This window comes from Choloepus didactylus, chromosome 10 (assembly GCF_015220235.1).
Source record: "Choloepus didactylus isolate mChoDid1 chromosome 10, mChoDid1.pri, whole genome shotgun sequence".
NCBI lineage: Eukaryota > Metazoa > Chordata > Mammalia > Pilosa > Megalonychidae > Choloepus > Choloepus didactylus.
Window position 1 is genome coordinate 128,140,964 of NC_051316.1, and position 19,436 is coordinate 128,160,399.

At 58.7% G+C, this 19,436-nt stretch overlaps 1 protein-coding gene across 2 annotated transcripts in view; it reads right to left on the reverse strand.

The window, feature by feature from the left end:
• Window positions 1-13,273: 13,273 nt before the first annotated feature.
• OLFM1 (olfactomedin 1) overlaps window positions 13,274-19,436 on the reverse strand; it is a 38,036-nt gene continuing 31,873 nt past the window's right edge. For both annotated transcript variants that reach the window (XM_037797880.1, XM_037797882.1), the window contains exon 6: window positions 13,274-14,941. In XM_037797880.1, the coding sequence (XP_037653808.1) occupies window positions 14,267-14,941 (675 nt within the window). In that variant the 3' untranslated portion in view covers window positions 13,274-14,266. The remainder of the gene's footprint in view (window positions 14,942-19,436) is intronic.

Consider the following 19,436-nt stretch of genomic DNA (forward strand, 5'->3'; position numbering starts at 1 on the left):
TTCCAATTAGGACGCCAACCATTTTATATCCGGGAGGGAGAGCGAGACTCCTCTGGGACTCATCTCCCTGATTTATAAACTCAGGAATTCCACGAGGCTCACGGTGGCTGGTGTTTTATGTTGCCCTTTTACATGCACAACCCATTTTATGACTTGTTTAAGAAAGAGATGGGGAAACACATATTTTTCCCCTCCTAGAAAATCGACAAGCTAGCGCCTCCGATCGATAAAATCATATTCTGCTGACTTGGAGAGGAAGCTGAAATGTCATCTTGGGGGTGTGCTCTGACTGCGGCAAGCTGGAAAGATTTTCTTAGTCCTGCCACTGATGCACCAAAAAGCCATCTCTTGCTGGGTGCAAACAGATGGCCCTGGGGACACAGCCGGTGCCTGCTCCCAGGGACACTGCAGCTCTGCAGCCTGGCCATGGGCAGAGTGGGCAGAGGCTGCTGGAGATGCACAGAAGGAATCAGAGGGCATTTAATCCCCAACCCTCTCCTGCCAGATATGTGGAGCTCACATCTGCTTGCATACCTCCAGAAACTGGGAGCTCACTACTCTAACAGGGAGAAGTCTCTTTCTGTATCAAACCTCCCCTTATGAGATGTTCCTGACATATCCAACATCTGCCCCTCCCCTGGCCAGGCCAGCTCCCTCCCCCTCCACATCTGCCCTGCTGGGACCTGTCTCTTGGGGTTGGTTTCCCCTGCTCTCCTCTCGCTGAAAGGCCTTTCCTGCCAGCTTTAGTTTTCTAGATCCCACTCATTTCTAAGGCATGGCTCAAACACCATCTCCTCCAACAAGCCCTCGCTGCTCTTGCTTTTGACACCTGTCTGTGTGAAATCTTGCCTGCAGGGCTCCTGGACAAGTGGCTATGGGGCTATGCCTGGCACCCCGCAGTGCCAGAGGGGACTGGCCCTTGACCTGCTAAATGAATGAAGGAATGAAGGAAATCATCCCAGTAAGTAAGGCATGCTGATGGGAGCCCCTCCTGTGGCTTTCCAGTTTCCACTCAGTGTCTCTTCCCTAGGATGGGTGCAGATGTCACCTCCCCCCGGAAGCCCTCCTGGTTTTGCCACGTGCAAAGGACCTCTTCTCCCCTGACTCTGCTGTTCTTGTGCAAGTGCGCAGGCAGGGCTGTGTCCAAAAATAAACCAAGTTCCTCGCCAGCAGACGCCACCCACCCTGGTGCCTTGGATGATGCTGGGCACCAGGTCTGGCCTGCACTAGATGCTGAGTCCATGTTGGTTGAACGACTGAGTGAGCAAGTGAGTGAATGAATGAATGGGTGCTTGAGTGGACTGAAGAGGCAGCCCTGACATTGACCCCGAGCTTCCTGAGTGGGGGATCAGTCCCTGAGGGGCAGGAGGGCAGAGTGGGGGAGGAGGGGTCCTTCCAGGGCTCAGTCTGCCTGGTGTCGCCACCCCAGCCCTTGGGCAGTGGAAGGAGGGAGCAGCCAGGCCCCTCCAGCTCCCGGCTCCGGCTCCGTGCCTCGGCTGCCACACCACTGCCAGGACGAAGAGGCCCCTGCCGTGACCCTGCTCCGGCCAGCCACCCGAGGGTCTCTGCCTCCACCACACCAGGCAATGCAAGAGAGCAGAGCTGCCTGCAGCCCCGGAGGGCCCACTGTATCCACACCCCATCCCCCCCGTCTCCTGGGGTCCCCGTTAGAGCTCAGCCTCATACACATGGCTCCCCGATCTAATCTCACCCCGCTCCCCAATTCCTTCTGCAAAGTTCCCGAGCTCTGCAGCCCCTCCTTCTGCCCTGTGGGTCCCTTCTACCCGGCACAGGGGCCTGGGTCCTGGGCTCAGGAGCTCACTCCCTGCAGCCTCCCTCAGGGCCACCAGGGCCGGTCCTCCTTTCCCCACGGGGCCTAATCCCCTCTCCACCCTGCTCTGCCCGGGCCCAGCCCTGGAAAGCGTGCATCCTCCGATGTCACCCCCAAACACCCCTTGTCTTATCTGTGGTCAGTGTCCCCTCGCTCCCCACCCCTCAGCCTCTCAGCCACCCCACTCTCCCCACCACTGCCGCCTCCCGGGGCGGTGCCCCCTAAGCTTGGCTTGAGCCTCCATCTCTCGCCCAACTTACCTAACGTGGTACTCCCAGGCCTCTGGCTTCTTTCCGACCCCAAATCCTCCTGTTGGCCCACGTCCTCACCGTTAGCCCCGTCCCGCTGCCCCACGCTCGCCCGCGTCTTCCTTGACTTCCTTGGCCGCAGTGTGGTGTCCCCATCACCACTGTCCCAGGGGATGCAGCCGCGGGGGCCTGGGGTGGACACCCGGTCGCGAGGGGCCTCCTCGTCCAGACACCTCCAACAAGCCTGTCAGACTCCTTGCTGCCCGGCAGGGTCACCCCATGACCCCTGAACCCTCCTCCGTCCCCTCGCCCCTCACTCAGCTGACCTTGACCTTGACTCATGCTTCACTGAGAAGGTCAGAGCGGAGGGTAGAGCCTCTGTCCCGGGCCCGCCGCCGTCCCCACCTCTGCCTCCCCCTGCCGCGCCCGAGAAGCACCCCTGCCCCAGCCTGGGGCCGACCCTCTTCCTGACCCAGTCCCTCTCCACATCCCGAGGATTCTTCTCCTAAAGCGCTGCCCTCGCTCTCGCATCTCAGCATCTCCCTCGCCTTTGATGTCCCCGTCACCCTGCTCCGGCATCTCCAGCTTTGACAAACCCTCCCTCAACCCCGTGTTTCTCTCCAACCACCACCCCGATTTTCAAGAAAACTTCCTGGAAGGATCACGGGGTCACTGGCTGGCTCCACAACCCGCACCCTCTCGCCAGCCCCTGACAGGGTGTCTGGCCTCACCCTGCCCCGAGACCACATATTCGCCATCTGCGGCTGCGTGACGGAGGGTCACATGCCTAGTGGCTTAAACAACACAGCTGTGCTATTGGTGGAAAGTTCTGGGTGGGGATTGGCGGGCTCCTCTGCTGAGTCTCCCCAGGCTGAATCCAGTGGCGGGCTGGGCCGTGACTCTTGCCCAAGGCTCGGGGTCCCTCCCAGGCTCATGGGTTCTTGGCAGGAATCGTTTCCTCACAGTTGCAGGACTGAGGCCCTCGGTCCCTAGAGGCCGCTCCTGGGGCCCAGCCACGTGGCCCCCTCCATGGACCGTCCACAGCAGCCGTTCCTCGTCTCCTTTAAGGACTCACCTGATTAGGTCTCATCCCTTCTGCAGAACTTCCAGTCTGCCGGTTAGGGGCCCTCGCTGTCTTGGGTGGATCCCTTTGGCCGGGGAAAGTAACATTCCTGGGGTGGCCGTGCATCCGTCACAGGCTGGCCCACCTCAGTGGGACACAGAGTATCGGGGTGGCCTCAGGGTTCCACCCACCACACCTGCGAAGGCCACCAACGCCCTTGGCTGCTGGAGCTGAAGGTGGGTGCACCTGTCATCTCTCCTGCCGCCTCCCCTCGGTCTCCTTCACTGGCCCCGCCCCTCTGCCTGACCTCCACCTGGCTGGGTGACCCCCACCTCTACACACTGAGACCCCCTTCCACCTCCCCGAACCTGACCACTCCCCGTAACCGGAGGCTGCTGCGTCTCGGCCTCCTCCCCATTGCTCCACGGCTGCCCGGTGTGCATCTCGGGCTTCATGGAGCCACAAAGCAACCCTTGATCCCCTTGCCCCACTGGGAGCCTCCCCTGCCTCAGTTTCCCCACTGGACTTTCAGGAACATCTCCCAAAAAGTCATTTGAGGTAAAGATATGGGTGTTTTCCCGGATTCCTTCCTCTCCCTCTCTGCCCCACGGCATCGGCTCCGTCACCTGTCTTGGGGCCCCATCTGCGTCCGTGGCACGCCCCTCGCTCTCATTCCACCTCGGCTCACGTTGTCCCATCGCAAGCCCCCTCATCTCCTTCTTGGACTCAGCAATGGCCTCCTAACTGCCCTCTCCACTCCCCTCCTGCCTCCCCCCAGTGCATGCTCCGTGCAGCCGGCACAGTGGTAACGAAGATGTGAATCGAGTCAGGCTGTGCCTCGGTCAAAGCCACACGGTCCCTTCTCACATCTCTTGGAACAAAACCCAAACTGCCCTTTGCCCCAACCTCAGCCCCGGGACGAGCTGGCTCTGCCGCTTCACTGTCCCCGTGGGCCACTGTCCCGGGGCCCCTGCTCCAGCCTCACCAGCTCACCTCCTTTTCCTGTGACCTGCACAGGTTTGTTTCCATCCTGGGGACTCGCAGCCACGGGGTGGCTCCCCCGTGTGAGCTCCCCACCTCTGTCGCATCTCCCCATCAGCTCCGTCCCACCCCCACCTCTCCTGACGTGTGCCGTGGTCTGTGTACTGGCTTTCCGCCTTCCCCACATGCCAGGTCCCTGGAGGAAAGCCCGTTGTCTTCTTCCCACCGCATTCCCAGTGTCTGAAACGGCATCTGGCACAAAGGGGGTGCTCAGGAGAGAGTGAGCAGATGGAGGGACGAATGGGGATGTGGTTAACTGAGCTCATAAGCAGACACTCAAGGTCTCAATCGACCAACCAATGCATCAGTCCATCAGAGCAGCCATCAGATAAATGGGTCATTTGGATCATTTATAAAGCCACGAGCCCATTCGTGTCCTGGGCAGAAACTCGGACCTCTGTGGCCCTGTGCCCCCTATGGCTCTGGCCCGGAACCTTCCACACAGCAGGCACCAACAAATGGGACCCCAGGATGTCAGCATAGGAGGGCTTTCGAAATCTCAGAGCAAAGTGTTAAAGTCGCTCAGAAGGGGGAAGTGAGGTTGAGGCGTGGGGCCCTGCTCGGGCGCAGCGAGCCTGTCCGAGGCAGAGGCTACTGGGCCACCCCTCAGCTCCCGGGCCGCAGCCAGCGCCGTCTCTGACTTCTCGCCCTTGTGGTATGGACGAGGGGTAGAGGAAAGTGTCTCCCAGAGTGACCTCGGCTGCCTGGTCAAGCAAGGCCACTGTCTGCAACCCCAGCACCGCCTGCCCTCCTGCCTTCACCACCCTCCCTTGCTGGCCACAGCAAATTCTAGATCCTGAAGGCTTTTGCCTGGTTTGCCTTTTACCCAAAGGTTTTAATATCTGCACGACTTCTCTGACCCCACTTTTCCTGTGGGGTGCCCATGTCTTGGTGCAAACGGGAGCCTTCAAAGCTCAGACCCCAAGCCACAGCACCAAAACAAGGGTGGTTTTACCCCACGGGGCTTGTGCAATTACAATGTGGTGCCCTTCCTTCTTGGAGGAACTCCCCTTGGGAGAGCCACGGCTGGGCTGGATCCGGCCGGCGGGTCCGGGGCCAGGCCTGGGCTCATATGCAGTCAGGGCTGATGCGTGATCCTGGAGGGTGACTTCATTCGTTCACCAGCGATGTAATGCCCCCAACAACGTGCAAGCTCTGGGCCTCGGGGTGTGGACCCGAGAGAGAGCAAGCCACTGGGGGCTCTGCCCGCCCAGACCCCGTGTGTCGAGTGGGGAGCTGGGGGGCGGACACGAGCCAACGTCACTGCGGAGCCGGCCTCACACGGCACTGAGCCTGTTTGAGGAAAAATAATTTCGAGCCCCGTTCTCGAAACAAACGGTTGCATCCCATCCAATAATGTTTCCGCAACAACACTAATTTGTTTTCAAGATCAACCTCATCAATTCTCTCGAGTTGGGATCTATCTTCTGAGTCTTGGTCTGTCCACACGTTGCCTCAGCTCCTGGCTTCATATCGGCTCTTCTGAATAATTCACACCCATGAAATTGCTCTGACCTCTGCTCGAGCTTGGGGGCTGCAGCCAGGCCGGGGGAGCCACCTTCCTTCTCCCCTGCTTTATGCGGGACCTCGGGCGATTTCAAAACAGAGCTGAGGAAGGGAGATCTGCAGACAGGCTTCCGTTTCCCCCAAAGGTTTGCAGGGGTCGGGGCTCGAGGCCTCCTGGGGTTCTTTCCCTTTCTGTGCTGTGTCTCTGCTGTTGGCTTGGAGAAGCAGAAAGGAGACACCAGCAGAATCTTCTCTGCGCAGCCCAGAAACCTCCGTTGCACCAACAGTCCATCCAGGGGACGGAACGGCCACAGACAGGCCAGGTTCTGCTCCCCGGTGAGACCAGCCACGCCTGGAGGGAGGGCGCATGACCACCTCGTGCTCCCAGGCTCACCCCTCCAAATATTTCTTTAATTGGAATGAAGAATGGAAGATGTGAGAAGCCGGGGATGGATGACAGCCGGGTTTTGGATTTGCATTTTTCAGGTCTGTCCCTAACGGAGCCAGCACCACCCCCTGCTGTGCTGTCAGGATAGTGGGCACATACCTGCCCTTCATGCATTGTGCACCTACTATGTGCCAAGCACAGAGCCGGGCCCCAGGAGGCTCAGAGAAGCATGGCTGTGGGACCCTGCTTTCAGGAAGCTGCCTTCTACAGGGCATGGACAGACGGACACTCAACAGTGGGTCGAGGGGTACGCGGGGATGGGCAGGGGCAGCTGTAGGCGGCCAGGTCAGGAGGAGAGCCCTGGGGGGAGACGTGCCAGGCAGAGGGGGGCCAGCAGGAGGGCTTTGGCTCGTGGTGCAGGGTGAGCACGTGCTGACCCACTGTGTGCGGCTTCTGGTTTCGCCAGGATCTCCGGTTCCAGGATGGCTTTGTCCCTGGCTGGCACAGGAGCTGGAATGCACAGTATGAAGAGGCGGGGATGCCGGAGCCAGGACCGAAACCCAGGGCCAGCTCTGTGCCCACCGGCCCCGAGAACTGACCGCTCTGGCCTCAGCTTCCCAACCTGTGCTGGCGAAATGGGATCTGGAAACAAGGGGCTCAGCCCAGATGCTGGCACACCGTGTGGCGGATATCGGAGAGTGAGGGGGTCTGGGCAGCCCCCAGCACCACGACCCACCGACCTCGGCCGCCCCTCCACTCCTGTGAGCCCCCAGCATGTCCTTAAGGGCTCAAAGAGGCCTTACTGTTACTCTATCACGTTTACCAGAGAAATTAGCTGCTGTTTTTGTATCCAAGAATTTGGAGACTTGCTAACACCTTCTGGAATTTTCTGTTTGTGTCTCCTTCACTGGTCCGAGAGCCACTGGTGGGCTGGGGACTGTTTCGCTCGTCTGAGCCCTGAGCACCGATCTCTGCCCAGCACATGCTTGGTGAACTGAGCTGCAGGGCTCACCCGCTGGGGCAACCTCTCCTGCAGCCTTCCCGGGGCGAGGGCAGACGGAGCCTTCTCAGAAGCACCCTGGGGAAACACAGTTCTGGTGCCACCTGGGGACCCCTCCCAGCCAGCCCCGTGACTGTTCCCGGGCCTGGAGGGGCCAAGCAGAGGTAAAAGACTAATTGAACCCCTCCTTCCTGGCTCTCCCTGTGCTGAAGGCCGCTCTCCTGAACGACACTGCAGCCAGTTTTTCTTCTTTACTGTGGCTGTCACTGCCAATTTACTGGGGACCGAGGATGCCAGCCACAGCCAGACAAACAGGCATGGAGGGAAAGCCTGTCCCGGGGACTAAAGGAGAGGACGCAGCGTGAGTCGTGAGCGGATGGGCCAGGTGGATGGGGGCCTTTGTGGCCTCTTGCACCAGGGGCAGCAGAGCCCAGGAGGGATGGGGGCAGGCTAGAGAGAGAGAGAGAGAGATGGAGAGAGAGAGAGAGAGAGAGAGACAGAGAGAGAGAGAGAGAGAGAGAGGGAGAGAACGAGAGAGAGACGGAGAGAGAGAATGCGAGAGAGAAAGACAAGCCAGCCAGGAACAGCAGGAGAATACAATAAGCAAAAATGCAACAATGGGGGACAAGCGGCCACATCAGTTTCAGTCTCGGTGACCTCATTTTCAAGCCCTTGGCGGGAAGGCGGAGATCAATAGGGAAATTCCTGTTTCCTTTCACAGCATCAGCGGCTGCAACCTCCCGTGCTGCTACTGCCGGCCCTCCCAGGCCTGACTCCGGAGGAGAAAATGGCACTGGGTGGAGCCGACTTCCCATCCCCCAGCATTCTAGAAACTTTGCCCAATTAGGAGGCAGTTGGGTGACATCACCCCAATTTCTCCAAGCCTGGCTCTGCAGCAGGAGCCCGAGGCTGGGTGCTGGGGGACCCAGGCCAGTCCCAGGCGGCCTCTAGTAACTGTGCTGCTTTGCACAAGTGCTAACTAGTCTCCGTGGGCCGGGCTCGCTGCCTTTACCTGCTAAGTGGGGGTGGCGGAGCGGTGGGGCCGGGGGCTCTGGGGTGGGCCCAGCCGAGAAGGGCCTGAGCTGCCCGGGGCAGGCCTTTCCATCAGGGCCCGCCAAGGCCCACCAAAGGAGGCTTTCTGGGGCAAATGGCTCTTTGCTTCGAGGCAGAGACCAACTTTAAAGCATCTTGTAGGATGTGGCGTCTGAAATACTTTGGCCCGATGCCTGGCGCCTCTGCTTTCCCGCCAGCACTATCCTCAGGCCCATGGGGGCCCCTCTGCGAGTGGGAAACTCAGAGCAGAACTGGATTTCACGCTTCCCTGTGGGTCCCCAGGAGGCCAACAGTCAGATGCCCAGGCATCGGGCAGGGAAACCGAGGCCCAGGGTGGGCTCTGGGACCTGGCTGGGCAGTGATCACGTATGGCGGGGGCCAAGCTGGAGCCCAGGTTTGGTGACCACGGGCTGAGCACCGCCCCTTCCCCACCTCCATCCCACCAGGACCCATCTGGCTTCTGGATCCTTCCTGTCTGCGGCCAGAGCAGCTGCCGCTTTAAAAGCCTCTTAAATGTCTCCCCCAGAAGCGGCAGGGTGGAATGACAGCTCCTGTTTTCCCAGGGGGGAGACTCTGCTAGAAGAAACAAAGGGACTTGTCCAAGGCCAAGGAGGTGGCCTACGGCCGCCCCGCACCCATCAAAGGCTTGGTGTTAGCCAGTGCGTGTGTGTGCCTGTGTGGGCCCAATTGTGTGTGTGTGCATGTGCATGCACACGCAGATGTGTGTGCATGTGCATGCGTGTGGATATTGTGCACTGAGTGTGCATATGCAGGTGTGTGCATGTGGGTGCGTGTATTTGTGTGGTGGGGAGTGGGAGGAGAACGCACAGAGGAAAGCTCCCCCTGCCTGCACACGCAGCACAGGCCGGGCCCTTCGCTCAAGTCCTCCTCGGTGGGGCCCTGCGTGCCGTCCGCTGCAAGCTCGGCAGCAGTGACTCACCAGCCCCTGGAGCTGGAGGAGGAGCCGGAGCCGGGCCGGGCACACTGTTCTGGCACTTTCCGCTGCCCGCTGTGTAATGAACAAGGTGTTGACTCACCAGCCGGGGAACAGGCCATGTGCCAGCCAAGGGCGGGGCAGAGCAGAGCTGGGCGCTGGCAGCCCCGGGTTCACGGCAGGCCCTGCCCCTCGCCAGCCACAACCTGGGCTGGCCTGGATCTCTCCACGTCCTTCCTGTGCCACAGAGATGGCACAGCACCACCTTCAGAGAACAGGGCCTTCCTTATATTTGAGTCCTGGAAAGGTCTCTGGAATTTAACTCTGATTTGCACAGCAAAGAACTGTTTCAGAGAAACACATTATTCCAGAAACCCCTCAGAACAGGTCTCCTGGAACAGGATTTTGTTTCAGTAAATTTGTTGTTAGGGATCATTTTCATAGGCTAAGGAATGAGATATGGAGTCCTTTGAACCCAGTAGCAGAGAGGCACCAACGTGACTGCACCCCGTTTCTCATGCAAAAGGCAACCTTCATGTGCTATTCTGCATCCTACTGTTTGCAGTTAATATATTTGGAGGTGACATGAGGAGCAGAGAATTCTGCCTCATTCCTTTTCCTCACTACTTAATATTCCATTGTGCCCTAGTGGCACAGTGTATGTTATCAGTCCCCTACTGGGTATTAGGGCGGTTTCCAATGTTACAAACAATCGCCCGGTGAACGACATCGCAGAAAATCATCTGAGTCCTTGTGATAAACGGTCAGAAGGCAAATGTTTCTGTCATTTTGCCCAATACTGTTAAATTGTACCAGTTTCCTTTTCTTCTATTCATGTATGATTTCCTTCTACCAGTGCTGGTTTCCCCATAGAGTGTTCTGAAAATCCCTTGGATTTTTGCCCGCATGATCAATAAGCCACGGTGTCCCTAGGCAGTTTGAATCATTACCCTCTTTATTTAGAGCCTGTGCCCATCCCGTGGGTCAGATGCTGAGCCGCACTTGGGAGCAGCATGTCCTCAAGAGATGGCTGCATCGTCCCGTGCCTCAGTTTCCCCATCTGTAGGACAGGGAGCATGACGCCTCTTCTGCAGGGCAGTGGGACATCACAGGGGCGGGGGAGTGTGGTGGAAACATCAGCTTCTAAGTGTTGTCTGCGCTCGAGCTGCCACTTGTAACCTTCAAACGGAATTAAGTTAAATGTTCCAATAAACAGCAACACCGGCACCTTCAGCAGCCGAGACTTTAGGGATGATGGATAGATCTCCCTCAGCTTTCCCAGATTTAGGAGTCCCTTGGGCAGAGGGTAACAACTCTATTTGTCCTCGGGATGTCCTTAGATGTCACCCATCTTGCTGACTGTTGGCTGTTCTGGCAGCTTCAGCTATTGGCAATAACTGTTGCCCCTCGGACAGAACCTGTGCCCACCATTGCACCTGCACGTGCCGAGAGACGGGGGCTGCAGCACCCACAGCAGCTGCCCCTTCCGACTGGCCTCCGAGCCCGGACAGGGTAAGGAGAGCCACGCTCACCACTCGCCTTCCGGAACTTCCACGTGAGCCTCCCGAGACACCAAGGGGGCGGGTGCCACGAGCCACGGCCTCCTTCAGGAAAAGAAACCCTGGAAAGTGGGAAAACTCCAGGCCCGGCTGCCAACACCACTCGGATCTTCATTTTCCAGCCTCCACGCGCTCTGAAGATCCGCCAGATTTTGATTCCAGGCCAAACTTCTCATCAAGAATATTCATCCACAGATGTTCTGCCAACAGCCAATATATTCAGTTATTGGAATTGGGGAGATTTAGAGGCAGGCTGGTTGTTTTATTTGCTCTCTGGATGGAACCATTTTCCTTGTGTATTTAATATCCTGGAGGAATATTTTCCCTAGCAAATACTCAGTTTGAGACAGCAACTCCATTCTGGGCCTCTCAGGCCGTTTCCATGTCTTCTGGAATAACCCCCCAAACAGGGATTGGTACATTTGTTTCTTGCTGTGTCATTAGGGGGGGATTACAAAAAAATCAGCCCGTAATTACCACCTGTAATTCCAGCACAATTCCTGTCTGGTCGTGCTTGGACAGCTCTGCCACGCCAGGAGTAAAGGCAGTGTCCCGGGTTCCACACGGCTTTATTAAAACTCAGGGTGTCTGGACTGCCAACCAGCAACCCTTTCCTGTGGAGGGCCTTGGAATGCCGGCCTCACTCCAAGGTAATCTGCAAACAAGGTGTTGGCTTGCCTCGGCTTCTAGAAGTCGTAACTGGAGGCTCCTGCCACGGTGGCGGGCGGGAGGGCCACCTGCTCCAGGAATCCCTTCCAGCCAACGAGGCGCTCATGGGCAATCAGGGCTACCCCCCACCCCACCCCAAAGTCTCCGTTCAGGGGGTGCTCAGAGCTCCCAGGCCGAAGGAGCCGTAGCGGCAACTACAAGGCAGCAAGAAAGGGTGCTTTGGATTTTTATCTCGTGCTTGGCTAGGCGCCTATTTTAGATACCATAAAAATATCCCAAAGAATGTGCTGGGCCTAAGCGAGTCGCCAACATGAGACCAGAGAACGGGACGAGGGGCAGGTGTGGACCAGCTGACGGGGGAACAACCAAAGCCCCCAGGGATGCGGGAGCAGCAGGGAGCTCTCCTTGGAGATGAGGAATCGGGAGAAGCTTCTAGAACGCGTTGGCTTTGAGCTGGGCTTGAGGACGAGGCGAGGAGGGGGACAGAGGGAGAGGGAGTGGGCGGGGGGCCTGGCACAGAGACAGGCTCAGTCGAGTGGAGAGAGGCCACCCCGTGAAGGGGCAGGGGTTCTGTCCCACCTGCAGCCGGCTCCCTGGGTACGCTGCAATTACGCAGCGGGATGGCCACATCCCGCGCTGTAGAGACACAGCTCCAGCGGCGGCCGGTGTGGATGGGAGCTGAGGGGACCAGACTGCGGCTCCACGGGGGGCCAGGGCCGTGGGGAGTGGCTGCTACCCCCCAAATCTGAACAAGCCCCCAACGTTCCCAGGGTCCCCTTTTGTCTCCCTCCTTCCCCAACCCCAACAGTTATGGCTCTCTCACCTTTGCCCTCTTTTTCACCCTGTATTTTCCCAATTACCGGTCAGGGCTGGAGTGTAAGGGCACCTGCTGTGGCGAAGCTGGGCATGGTCCCCCATGCCCACGACCCTCCTCATCCAACTGCCTCTCTAATTTGGTGTCTCCAGCTTCCATGCCCAGCACTACCTTCCTAGCGGGTCTCAGAATGACCCCACCGTCTCCACCGAGCACTGCAAGGCGTGTGCTATGCCCATCCCGGGCACCACCAACCCCCCTGCTTGGCAGCCGTGCCCCATCCCGGGTGCCACCAGCCACCCTGCTCAGTGGCCACGCCTCTACCCTGCCTGGATACAGGCCCAGGAGCCTTTCCAGGACAAAGGACAGAAATCCAGAAGCTGCTCTGGAAATGTGTGCTGTCCGCTCACTGGTTTCTGCGCCGTGCCAGAGCTGGCCGACTCCTTCCCATGCCCCGCACCCTGCCCTGCCACCCCCTGCCCAGGGTGCCAGCATCCTGGCAGTAGAGAGGAGGAGGGTGGGAGCCCGCTGCACCCCACGCCACGCCTGGGAGCCTGGTGAGTGTCCCTCTCCCGCTGGAGCTAGGTCAGGGAGAATGACACTGCCCCCGCTCCTCCTGCAGCTGCCGTAAACCCCAGGGGACTCCAGAGGGGCTTTGGCACCGAGAGGGGGCTCATCCCACTGAGACAAGACTTGGCGGCAGGGCCCGGCAGGGCACCCATGGGCACGGCCCTGGGCCTGGGCTGGGCCCCGGGGGCTTGGCTGAGGCACGGCAGGTGGCACGGGGTTCACTGTCTCCAGGGCTTGGATCCCGTGCCCGGAGCTACGCAGGCCTTGGCACGGTCACCCCCGAGCAGCCGGGTGCACACAGGTTTCTCTGCAGGCCTCTGCTGACACCCACCCACCACCACATGGTACCCCCCAAACACGGTGCGTGTCCCAGACTCCTGTGAGCTGCACTCTCAGGTTGGGGCAGACACGGGGAAGGTGAGAGGATGTGCGGAGGGCTCTCTGTGGGGGCTGGGGTGGTGGAGACCCCGTGGCCAGCGAGCCCCCCGCACTCTTCCAATGGAGCAAAAGGAACCCTCAGACTCCTCCCAAAAACTGCAAGGAATGGGGAATTTCATCCCCTTTAAAGCCTTCAGGAATGAAAAGTGGAAAAGAAAATGTCTCCTAATGTTTTTATTGTTCCTTAGTTGGATAGTACAAAGTCTTCCTCGTTTTTACTTAAAAAATGTATCTTCCTTACGCTGTTTCCCTCCCAAGCATTCCTTTCCCATCAGAAACCAAGGTTTCCCTAAATAAGCCCTTCTCATCCGTGGTTACACTATTCAGATAATTTAACAAGAAGAGAATAATTTCTTTGATTATTATCAATATGAACTCGATTACATCTCTATAAGGGTGAACACTGATTTTTTTTTTCTTTTTAGAAACAAAAACCACCCACTTATCAATCCAATCTATGGCGTTACATTTACAACATTCATTGCATAAACTGAACATACAAAGTGACCACCTCAAGGAAATAACAGAGGACGCTGCACGATATATCTACTGGGTACGAATTCGAACAATGTGGGCACAACAACTGTTCAATATACACACTCCGACCGTCGGCATACTAAGCACTAAGACACGGGCCCGTGGGCTACTTCAAGTCTCGGCACAGTTAATCTAAGGGACGACAACATGGTCAAGAAACAGGAGCCATGAGGGGTGTGTGTTGAATTAGCCCACACCGACCTCGCCAGACGCCAGGCGTGGGCCCCGACGATCCCGTCCAGCGGAGCTGACTGCGGGCGGAGAAGGTGTCCCTGCGACTTAACAGTGGGTTGTTCTCGGCGGAGAGTGAGCCAACAGTCAACGCCTTGCTCCGTTAGTGTGTTTTTGGGCTGGAGGGAAAGGTGGTGGGATGAGGGGCGTAGGGCCCAGGAACCTTGGGCTGCAGTTCCAGCTGCAAATACGCGGGTTTCTTCCCAAGTGTCGCCGGCTTGGGTCGGAGAAACACGGAGGTCTCGGCATCGCGGGGACGTCAGCACCCGCGCGGCCGCTGATTTTCCACGGTGGTGACTGGTTCCCTTAGTCCTTTGGCAGCTGTTTCACAGGAGTGTCCTGGCGGGTGAGGACGGGGATCCTGGGTCTCCCAGGCCGAGGGACCTACAGCTCGTCGGAGCGGATGATGTGGAAGAGGGTGACGTTGTAGAGGATCTGGTGGCCGTTGTTCCAGGCGTACAGGGCCCGGTCCTTGGGGTTGTAGTCCAGCATGGAGATGTGGGAGTATTTGTTCTGGAAGGGGATGTCGATGTACTCATAGGTGGAGGCGTTGGTCTGGTAGGCGTAGTGCACCTTGGTGCCCCCCGAGTAGCCGTTGGTGACGTAGAGGGTCCCGCAGATGATGAAGGCCTCGCCGGCGCTGCGCTTTGGGTAGCTCGTGTTCCAGGTCTGCAGCACCTGCAGCGACACGGGGTCCAGCTTGCTGACGACGATGTTGCCGGCGTTCTGGTTGGTGGCGTAGACGGCCCACAGCCCGTTCTCGTCCACCATGAGGTCGATGTCCGAGTGGCCGCCCCAGGCGTAGTGGTACATGTTGTTGTAGCCGGCGTAGTCCAGGCTGCGCGTCTTGAGGATCGTCTCCGTCTTCAGGTCGAACCTGATGATGATGTGGCTCTGGAACTTGTTGAAGTATATGGAGCCGTTGTAGACCACCTGCCCCGTGCCGGACCAGGGGTGCGGTAGCCGGTGGGAGGTGAAGTTGTCCGTGCTCATGAAGTCAGTCATGGATCGGTACTCGCGGACAAAGCGGTTGTTGTGGTAGCCGTCCATGTACCAGACCTGCGGAGAGAGCAGCCGCGTGAGTGTCCCCAAGGGTGGACGCTGGGCTCCTCCGGGCAGGGGAGGGGGGGGGACTCACCCCAAGACGCACCCAAGACCACCGGGAAGGCACCGGAAGAGCTGGGGAGGAGCGACTGCCACTTGACGACACCCCGTCTTTCCTCCAAGCCCACCACGCCCTTTGCAAAAGGGGACAGGGCTCCCGCAGAGAACGGTCACCGCATGGAGGAAGGCAGGGGCTGTGGAAGGAGACAGTCTGGGGTCTCCATGGTCTTGCTCGTTGCATGGCTGCAGCTGGCCCATGCAATTCCCTTAAGGGGCGGCAAAGGAAACTTGCCCACCATGATCCCACGTTGAGCCCTGAGTGGGGTCCCTGTGGGTATTGGGTCAGGGCCATATCTGCGCACCCACTGCCGTGTCCCTGGCCTACAGGCAGTACAGGTTCACACTCGTTTGAGGAAGGAAGGAGCTCAATCAGCATGAGAAACCCCTCCTGGCAAGATAGCAGAGGAAGGGGCACAGCCCCAGGGCCCCCGAAGAGGACAGAGCTCCCCAGCAGCGGGCAGCAACGGGCTGCAGAGGTGACCCATCACCAAGGTCACCGGGGAGAGCAATCTCTCCGTGCTGTGACGGGCACCAGACCGTCGGGCCCTCTGCACCCTGCCCGGCTGTCACCACGGCGCGGATTGAGTCATCTCCTCTGCCCGGCAGAGCGTCATTAATTTGGCATTTGGGATGCTGTGCGTGTCATCATTCACTGTCACGCCCGATCCGGGGCAAAGTGGTACCAAGGAGAATCTGGGCTTCACATCAGGCTTCCAGTTGTCGAAATCAACCACAATCACAAACCCAGCAGTGGCCCAAGCTCGGGGTTATGGAGGGAGAAATTTCCAATTATTGCTTTAGTGCCAGTTGACTGGAAAACTGTCTAGACTTTTCACAAAATGCTTTAGTCATTTTCAACCAATACGGGAACAAATTAGAAAGCAATGCAGTTAGTCAGAGGAAAATCTGGCAGGCTCACGCCGTTCTCTGCACATCTGTCTGGCAATAAGGCAGCTGTTTATCCATCAAGGACCGTGGCTGCAGGAGAGATTAAGGGCGCGGCAGCTTTCAGACTTGGCATCACACACGCGTTAAAAATTAAAAAAAACCCATAACCTTGTTCCTGAGACAGCCCTTCCGATGCTTCCAGGCAGATGCGCTTTTTGTTTTTAACCAGACTTGTTTTTTTAAAACTGGGTCCTATTTGAGGCTTTTATCCCCAGCCTGCCGCAGGCCAGCCTTCGGGGATGTGGGTCATGGATTAGAGTTGGCCGACTGAAACCCTCTTGACCACATTCTGAAATAGTGACCCCCCCCCTCCGGCCTCGGCTTGGCTCCCTCCTATGACAGGGAGCCCCTTGTTTTTTTCTGGCCTTGGCTCCCACGGCCTGGGCCCGGGCTCTCTCCTGATGCACCTGTGAAGAGGCGTCTCCTCTTCCCAGCTCAGGACAGAACCCCTTGGGGATGTGTGCCTAGGAGCGGGCACCTGGCCTGATCGCCCCTGCTCCCCCGGGACCCAGGCCTCCTTCCTGTGGATGGAACTGGGGAGATCAGCATCTGATTGCTAAGGATTTTTAAATCCCCATTTCCCCTGTGGCCTGGCCAGCAGCACATAGCACTTTCCGAAAATGCAATTTGGAGTGATGAAAATCAGCACAAGGGTCCTCAAGGTTCAGCAACCAGTTCTGGAGCCTGGGGGCCGAGGGTGGGTGAGGGGAGGCTGGATGTCTGTCTGCCCATTTCCGTGGTGTAAATACCCCACCCTGCTCAAGTTCAGGTACCAACGAGAAGTTGCTCTACGTGGAAGAAGGGTCCCATGACGAGCGGCCCTGTCCTGTATGGGCTCCCCGCTTCCCGGAGCCCGCTCGCTCCAATCTGCTCAACTGAAATGCCTTTTCCTTCCCCTTCATCCCAGCCCCAAGGTGCAGATTGACTCCCATCACCCTGGGCTGCCTCACCCAGTGGTTCTCAACCCCAGCTGCCCGTTTGGGAGCCTGGAGGAGCTCAAGCCTCTGGGGCTGGCTCTGCGTGTCAGCATTTCCGACCTGCTCCCCGGGGGCTGTAGGGCAGAGGCCAAGTTGAGGGCCACTGTCTTGGCGCCCAGGCTGCCTGCTGCAGCACTCGGCTCGCTCGGCCACCTGCTGGCTCCCGCGGGGTCTCCCGTCTCTCTCAGGGGCTCTCCGTCTCGGCTGCCTCACCTGAGGAGCTGAAAACGCTCCTGTGCCTGGGTTCCAGCCCCAGGGTTCAGACTCAGTTGGCTTCAGGTGTGGCCTTGGCGTGGGACATTTGAAGTCTGCCCATGTGATTACAACGTGCCGCCAAGGCTGCACACCACTGCCCAGTGATACAGGCCGGTGAGTCCTTGGCCGACTGAGCCCTCGGGAGCTGTTCTCCAAGCACAGGTCCACGGCCAATGCTCCGGCAGGGCTGAGCTCCCAGAAGGCGAGTCGGGGAGAGAGCCACGTGGCAGCCTGCAGGGGGGAGCTGCCACTGGACCGTGAGGAATTCTGGGGATCCACCATGGAAGAGCCTCAGGCAGGCCTTCCCTGACCTGGCCTTGGGCATCTGCAGCCAGCTGGGGCCCTGGAGAATATCTGCTAGCTCTGTCTCCAGGGAGGCCGCTCCAAAGAGCGTGCCGCTGTCCGGGGGATTCAGTCTCCACGCTTCGTGGACAGACCTCGCCTTTTTCCTATCGAGGCCCAAGGTCACACAGTTGAAGGCAGAGGCAGGGCCAGGCTGCTGAGGCCCAAGCACCGGTGGCTCTTCCTGCTCTCCACGTTGATTCAGGACTTCTGCTGTGCCAGGTGCTGGCATCATGTTTTGCTTTCAGTTCTCCCGTGCATCCTGGAGGCTCCCGGGAACCACTACTACCCAGTTCACAGACGGGGGGTTTCGTGACGCACTGAGGGACTCCAACAGGAGACTCTAAACCGTGGGCTCGGAGCCGTTCATCTAGGCCAGGGGTCCTCAATCGGGGTGGCCCTACACCCCCCACACCCAGGACACCTGGACATTTCTGATTTTCACAAAAGGGGGAACAGAAGCCCAGGGACGCTGCTCAGTGTCTTCAATGTGCCGCGTGGCCCCCGACACCAGGAGTCGGCCGGCCCCAAGTGGCCACTGTGCTGCGGCTGGCAGGCCTGGTCCCGCGGGATGCCCTGCCCCCTGCCCGCACGAGCTGGTGGGTAACAGTCTAGAAGCGCATGTCCCCGGGTCATTTATCCTTCTTCACCCCCCGCCCCCTGCACCGTGTGCCAGCCTGGTGGTCATCCTGGGAGCAGCCTGCGGTTTGGGGAGACCCTGCCTGGTTCAGGGAGGAGTCAGCCCACCTCCTCCCTTTTCCACTGGAATCCCGTCAGATGCAGCAGGGACACGGACTGAACGGCCTTGGGTCCGAGGGCTGCAGGCTGCTGGCGTAGTTTTGGGCAGGTGTGAGACGGCACCAGCAGCCTCGGGCTCTCCTGCTCCCACCTGAGAGCGGCACGAGAGCTGTCTCCTCCACCGGGCAAGGAAGGCCATGTTCAGACAGGACGGCTCCTCGATCTGCCGTGGGCCTAGCAGTCTTGAGGAAAGAGTTTCTATGTTCCAGCCCAAACAACGAAATCGTCCCCAATTCCAGAGACAGACCCATTCGCAGGAGACGCCACTGGGGTCCTGTGGTTCGTAACGCAGACACCTGCCACGTGTCCTCCGGGTGGACGGACAGCATCGAGACGGGGCAGCCGGGAAAGACACCCAAAGCGGAGGAGAGAGGGAAGGGGGAGCTGGCCGTTCTTGTGGGGGGCTACACCTGACGGCTAGAAGGGAGCAGGGAGAGACCCGTGGCTCCCGGAACATTCTGGGTCCCACCGAGAAAAGCCTAGAAGGGACATGAGTGTTTGTGGAGCACCTGCCCAAGCAGGTGCTGAGCACATCCAAATGCTCCGGGACATTTTCAGAAGGGGGTGCCACAAGATTCTTATAAAATAGCACTGTTCAGGAGACACTGTTTTAAAAAGTCCCAGCAAGGATTTTTAAACACTCAGCTGAGCCCCTTGCTGTTTCTAAAATGAGTGTTTAAGCAGTCATAGGCCCCGTGAAAATGAATTTCCTTGGGGATAGCTGGTTCCCTTCCTAAAGTCTGAGGGCAGTGGCCTGGGGCTTCTAAGGCTACACCGACTGGTAGGGGAAGCTGACGTCACGCGTTAGAGGGGCGCTGCATGTTGGGGGGCTGCCTGTGAGCTGGGACCCCTGGAACACATGTGGGCTCCCTGAGCGGTGCTTCAGCTGGGAATGGGGGGATTTAAGTTGGGGAGACTGGGGGATGGAAAGGATCGTCAGAAGGATGTCGTCGGCTGTTGGCAGAGATGAGCCGGCTTCTGAGCATGGTGGGGAGGATGTCACAGCAGGTCAGACACCCGTGGGGAAGGGCCAGCACTGCCTCTGGCTCTGTGGCAAGGCCTGGGGATGT